The 6,913-nt window shown below is 41.7% G+C and overlaps 1 protein-coding gene across 1 annotated transcript; it reads right to left on the reverse strand.

Annotated features, from left to right (window-relative positions):
- Window positions 1-3,078: 3,078 nt before the first annotated feature.
- Window positions 3,079-6,632, reverse strand: LOC113750497. Its single transcript, XM_027294463.1, has 3 exons — window positions 6,149-6,632; window positions 4,195-5,774; window positions 3,079-4,047 (listed from the first exon to the last, which is right to left on the reverse strand). Exons 1-3 carry the CDS (start codon window positions 6,630-6,632, stop codon window positions 3,079-3,081), a joined length of 3,033 nt encoding a protein of 1,010 aa, XP_027150264.1.
- Window positions 6,633-6,913: the final 281 nt, after the last annotated feature.

Consider the following 6,913-nt stretch of genomic DNA (forward strand, 5'->3'; position numbering starts at 1 on the left):
TTTTTCATTTTTTCTTTTCATTTTTAAATGATGAAACTAAATCCAAAACAACTAAAACATATTTTTTTTGAACACTTTTCTTTTCCTTTTGAGAAATTCTACGCTAAATGGCTAAAATAACTAAAACTAAAAGTAAATAAAACTAATTGTGACAAATAAAAATAGAACAAATAAAAATAAATAGTAAATAAATAAATAATAAAACACCAAAAATTTGGTGTCTACAAGTACAAAAGATAAAGAGTTGGAAAGGTAAAGTAATCCTTGTCACATGAGCTCTTTCCTTGCCTTCTTCATCTCCATCTTCATCTTCATTTAGCTAACATACAAGAAAGGATAAACTATCTAAAACTAAACTATCCTACACTACTCTACACTAAAGAACCAAGGAACTACATTTTTGTGGTGTTTCTTGCACTCCCCCAAGCTCTCCTTATCATTATAAGTCCATGGCTATTTATAGATAATTTAGTCAAGAAATGAGGCTTCAAATATCACTTTTACAGCTGCAAAGTTGTTGTTACACGTCCATCAATAGCTATGAATTATTGGAGGAGGAAATAAGTTGTGCAAGTGGAGAGCAGCTATTTCTGACTAGAATCCGGCCAGAATCCGGACGGATTTTCAGCCGGATTGCTCCCCTGCCATTCTTAGCAATTTCTGTCCAGTCTTCAATGTTGCTCCAATTTTGCCTCAACTTCAACTGAACTTTTCTTGATGATAGAAGTTGAATTAACTCTTGACCAAAACATGAAACTTGTAACCCTTTTAGTTATGTTTCCAATGCATCAAGAATCACCTCATTTGGATTTGTGTAGATGGAGAAATGACAGAAATACCCTTGACTGCTCACTGCCTTGTTTCAGCTTCGACCAATAGAAATTGGCACTATAATTCAGATTTTTGATAGGGAAAACCTTCAAACTGTATTTCAATGTCTTCATAAGATTTGTAGATCTATCTCTTATCTTAAAAATGGTTCTAGAATCATCTCAATCCGATCATTGTAACTCAAGTTATAGCCGAAATACGAAGTTGTGTCAAAGCTGTCAACTTCCTCTTCATCCAAAGGAAATATATTTCCAACTCCTATACAAATTATGGACAAAATGCAAGTAAAAGTGACAAAAATCTCATTTAATCACTTAAGAGCATTTTAAACTAATTATAGCCAGAATGATCCATTTTCTTCCAATAATATAGCCAAAGTGACTAAAAATAACATAAGATATCATTCAAATATAGTGTAAATTAGTCACTTGTCAAAGGCCTTGGAGTAAGAGATCAAGAATTCAATTCTTACTTTCTAGCAATTGTGACTAGTATGTAGTTTCCTCCAAATCCAAACGTTGGTCTAGAGATGGGGACTACTCTCTCTAGGTCCCCTTGATCCAGCTAGACCCTCCCTTAAATAGGTTAGAATGGGAGTGGAAATAGAACTAGGAATAGGATTTTTGGCCCTGTTAGGCCATTCTTTAGATAGGTTAGAATAGGAGAAAAAGTAGGAGTAGGAGTAGGATAAATGTAGAAGTTGTCGATTGACAAGAAAAAAAAAACTGTAATGGTTGGGAATTGGTTGATTCAACTAAGGAACAAAAATATAGAAAGGAATAGAGAGAAAAAGGTTGAGAGAAAAGAGAGGGAGCAGAATGAATGGGAAAGAAGCGGGAAAGTTGTATTCTCAATGATCAGAATTTGCATGCCCCTTTACATTAGTATTGGCCTATTAATAGAAAGCTTCCCCACTAACTAATCAGTAACCTTCTTTCTGCAAGTGGTAGCCGTTATAACAATTCCAGCAAGGTAATAGTTGGCTAACTATTTTTGTCTTATTTCCTGCGGAATCATTACAAAACCTTGGAATTCTTAGAAGTTAGAAGGGAGAGACTAATTCAGCAATAGGTACTTGTTTCTAGCCATATAGTGACGGACATAAGAAAGGGCCAGCAAGGCAGCCTGCAATGGATTTTCTGTCTCACACCTTGTGCCACTCTCCGTCTCATTTTTTAATATATTATTATTTTTCCTTCATAAACATCATATTTTAGTTTTTTTTTAATTTCCTTAGGATCCAATAACTATTAACTGAGTAATACACCAAATTTAACAAATTCAAAAAATTAAAATGCATGAAAAATGAGATTTTTTAATAAATTTTTTGCTATATTTTCTAATTTTCTATTATATATATATTTTTAGATTGTTGTATTTATTTTTTACTTAGTTAATAGTTATTAGATCTTAAAGAAATAAAGAAAATAAAATATGATGTCTATGAAGAAAAAATAATGATATAATAAAAAGTGAAACAGAAAATAACACAGAGAATGAAACAAAAGATCTATTGTGGGGGCAGTCCCCCCTCCTCCCTCCCCTCACCCAAAACAACAATATAGAGTTTTGTTTCAGATTAAAAATTTATCAATCCCCCTCCCAAAAAAAACATTTATTTATTTATTTATTTTATTGAAAAAACTTTTATTGCCCAATCAGAAGATTACAAGCCGAGACCAGGACCGGTCATCACGACGATCCTTTGATAAGTCTAATAGAAGGAAAGTCTAGCATATTCAACCTAACTTCCCCCCTTGCTAGCTGTGAAAGAGAGCAGAGTTGGTGATACACCCTTACATGATCCTGCGGATGCAAGATACCTACATTAGCTAAGATGTCAGCCACTTTGTTGGCTTCCCTAAAACAATGCGAAAAGTGTGTAGGATTCGCGACTAGCTGCCATATTTGGTGTACCTCTCTTCGAATGAGCCATGGACACTGGAACCTCCGTTGTAATATATCTACTAGAACCAGTGAATCTGTCTGCACTCGCACCTGTACAAACCCTTGCTGGAAGCATACGCGAAGCCTCGTTAAAAGTGCCAATGCTTCAGCGTGCAAGCTTGTATTGACCCCTAGGGAGGCTGAGAATGCTACTAGCACCTGACCATTTGAATCCCGTAATATTCCTCCACCACCACTCATCCCTGGATTCCCCTTTGAGCACCCATCCGTATTAAGGGAGAAAACCCCCCTTCCAGATGCCTACCACTTGACCAACTGGACCCGAAGTACTAGCGGCGGCTAAGAGAGTCTTTCACAAAACTGATCAAATGTTTGCGCTACAATCCCATGACGAAATTTAATCTCAACCGTTGCGAAAATATCCCGGAGAATGCCATGGCAAATCTCCCCCCTAGTCAGTTCAACCCCTTCAAAGATTGCTTTGTTCCGTGCCTTCCAGATATGCCAACAGATGAAACTTGGCAGGATGGAAACAACATGACGTCTTTGAGCATCTGAGTGCGGGGACAACCACCAAGCGACCAGTCGCTCTCGCAATGATACGGCCGGCAGACATATACCGCACGAGGATCCAAAGACACCCCAAATCTCTACCGCTAGTTGTCCCGTTGAGAAAATGTGTTCAATAGATTCTCCCGCCGCCGCTGCCATGGAAGAACAAAAACATTTGGAAGGTAATTGAAAGCCAAACTTACCCAAGATATCATCCAGGGGGAGCCTCCGCATCAAAAGACGGAGCATAAATAAAGAAACTTTTACAGGGAGTTGGGGGAGCCAAATGTGGGAAAATATCCAAGAGGGATTCCGAGCTTGCCTTACCTCATGAAAAGCAGAGGATAACGAAAATGATCCTGAAGTTGTTGACACCCATACCACCTCATCGGGCCTCTCACCCTCTGGGGTCGAGTGTTGCAGGATCATAGTTGTGATGTCCCTTGGGAGGTATTCTGCAAGTCCCACCGAGTTCCACTTCCCGTCAACAATAAAGTCTCTGAACGATAAATCCCCCTGAACAGGAGCTTTAAGGAAAAGAGCTCCATTCCCTAGCCAGTTATCATACCAGAAGTCACAGGTCCCAGCATTCACCAACCATCGCATAGACAACTCCGCCTCCCTGCTGACATTGATTATCCGTTTCCAAGTTGCTGATACGCCCACTTTAAGCTCCACTTGACAAGGGTGGCAAGCCCCATAATACTTAGCACGTAAGAACCTTGCCCATAAAGACGTCCCCGTGCGGAATTTCCACTAGGGTTTATGAGATAAAGCTGTGTAAACATCCTTTAGAAGCCTGAAGCCTACTCCCTTCTCCTCCTTTGAAAAGCACAACTCCCAGTGGATCCAGTAATACCTGGCCCCCCTCTCCGTCGAACTCCATAGAAAGTCAGAACAAACCTTTTTAATTACCCTGAACACCGAAGTCGGCATTACTGCAGCAGATAGTAAGTGCAGTGGGATAGAAGAGAGAACATGTTTGATGAGGATGATCTTACCCCCCTGAGACAAAAACTTGGACTTCCATGAGAGGATTCTTCCGATTATTGCTTGACTCACCTCACCGTAATAATAAGCATTACTTTGGCCCAAGTACAATGGGAAGCCCAAGTATCGAATAGGCGCCTGTTGCCTAGAAAAGCCAGTGAGATGCTCAATCACCCTCCGTCTAGCAATCGAGGCGGAGAGATGGACGATATACCCATTTTTTTGCCTATTCACCAACTGACCCGAGGATTGTTGGTAAAGCTCCAATACCCGCACAATATCCTGCAAAGCTCGAGCAAACCCATTAGCGAAAATCAATACATCGTCAGCGAAGGCCAAGTACGTGACTTGGGGACACCCCCGTGGGACCTTAAAACCCCTATAGCCATAATGTAACACGAGATTGTTTAAAGCCCGTGAGAGAAGCTCCGCCCCAATTACGAATAACGCGGGGGATATCGGATCCCCCTGCCGTAATCCCCTACCCGACTTGAAAAAGCCATAAGACGCTTCATTAATTATAACCGAAAACCAAGCATTAGAAATCAACCTCCACACCATGTCAAGAAACCTTTCTCCAAACCCAAACTGCCGCATTACGTTCATGAGAAATACCCACGATACATGATCATATGCCTTGGACATGTCTAACTTCAATGCTACATTCCCACCCCTGTACGATCTACGCATCCCTGACATTATTTCCTGGGCGAGAAAATAATTCTCTGATATATTCCTGCCCTTAACAAAGCCTGTATGTTGGGGTGAGACGATTCTTGGCAGAATATTAGCCAACCTATCAGCCAAGATCTTGGACAATACTTTATTAAAGAAATTGCAGAGGTTAATCGGTCTGAACATCAAAAAATCCTGAGGGTTCGGTCCCTTCGGGAGAAGGACAATAGAAGTAGATGTAATAAAATGAGTGAGCTCAGCCCTACAGAAAAAGCTCAAAACTGCATTATAGACATCTTGACCAATCACCTCCCAAGCAAAAGTAAAAAGCTTACCCATGAAACCATCGGGGCTTGCTGCACTATCACCGTCCATTGCAAAGATAGTTCTTTTTACTTCATCGAAAGACGGATCGGCCTCTAAGCTCATGTTTTCCTCCGCCGTGACGTTGGCAGGGATAACATGCAGCAAGTCTGATGAGGATTCCGCCGGAGCAGAGAATAAATCAGAAAAATACCGTATCGCTTCACGTGATATATCTTCATCCGTCTTCACCCATATGCCAGTCTCATCTTTAATCCTGTGGATTTGCCCTTGCATCCTCCTCTGTCTCAGGGTGGCATGGAAGAACTTTGAGTTACAGTCGCCATGTCGGAGCCACTTGACACGAGCCTTCTGCTTCCAAAACTCCTCCTCCACTGACAAAGCACGGTTGAGCTGTGCTTGAGACCTATGAAGCTCTATCTGAGCATTCTCCGATGCCTCAGTTTCCACCCGTGCTTCCGCCCTAAGCACCGAAGCCTCTGCTTCGCGAGACACTGCAAATATATTCCCAAAGGAGGACTTATTTCACTCTTGGATAGCTCTCCTTGCTGCTAGCAACTTGGAGCATAAGATCCTTAAGGGAGAACCCCGACACTCCTGTTGCCAAGTCGTTCAAATAACATCAAGTAAAGATGCTCTGGATGTCCACACATTCAGGAAGCGGAACGCATGAGGTTTATCTCTACACAGGATGTGAAAGAAACTCGTAGCGGTGCATGGTCGGATGGATGTCTAGCCAAGTGAGTGATCGACACGGCTGACGGTAATTCAGAACATTCTCCATTAACCAATAGCCTATCCAATCGCTTCCATATCCGAGCCCGGCCATGGCTATTGTTGCACCAAGTGAAACTCGAGCCGGAAAAACCCACATAAAAAACTTCCGCCTCCTCCATGAAGGTCAGAAGCTCTAACCTCTCTGAGACACGAAAAGGCCGATCTCCTTTTTTTTCGCTAGGGGATATGATCACATTGAAATCCCCACAGATGCACCATGGCTGGTCGCGTGGTTTGTCCACCAAAAGTGCTTGCCACAACCCCCGTCGTTCTTCCAATGTACACCTGGCATGCACAAAAGAAAATCGCAAGGAGCGAGGTAGCCATGGATGATGGACATTCAAGGAGATATGTTGCTGAGAATTCCCAGCTATAGAGCATACTAACGGAAAATTATACAAGACCCAAACATCTGCTGACAAGTTAACAACAGCAGCATCAAACGATAAATTTAAGCGGATGCTCTCAATATTTGTGACATCAAGTTTCGGTTCACATATAGCTACCAGCTGAACTTTATGTAATCGAATAAGGTTTTTCAACCGTCTCAAATTAGGAGGTTTGGAAACCCCCATAATGTTCCAAAATATGCTATTAATCATGGGAAAGAACCTGGAATCCGTTTTTGGAGGATGTTGAAGTGGAACGCAGCTACCTGTCGGAAGGGAAAATCGCTCTTATTCCCTTTGATTTTCCGAGTTTTATAGCCGGCTCCAATGCCCGTGACTGATCTACATTCATCGCCTCCAAGGGAGAAGCTGCCAACTCCCCATAATAGGCGCTGGGCCGCGGAGACAGATTGCCCGTTGCAGTCTGGACATCCGCACTGCACCCCTCCAAAATGATCTCTACTCTA

Source organism: Coffea eugenioides, chromosome 10 (assembly GCF_003713205.1).
Source record: "Coffea eugenioides isolate CCC68of chromosome 10, Ceug_1.0, whole genome shotgun sequence".
NCBI lineage: Eukaryota > Viridiplantae > Streptophyta > Magnoliopsida > Gentianales > Rubiaceae > Coffea > Coffea eugenioides.

Coding starts and splice junctions, on each gene's coding strand:
- LOC113750497 (XM_027294463.1), bottom strand. CDS start 6,632: ATGGGGGTTTCCAAACCTCCTAATTTGAGACGGTTGAAAAACCTTATT. Junction 5,775..6,148: donor GGCGGAAGTTTTTTATGTGG/GTTTTTCCGGCT, acceptor ATATATTTGCAG/TGTCTCGCGAAGCAGAGGCT. Junction 4,048..4,194: donor TGTTCAGGGTAATTAAAAAG/GTTTGTTCTGAC, acceptor CATAAACCCTAG/TGGAAATTCCGCACGGGGAC.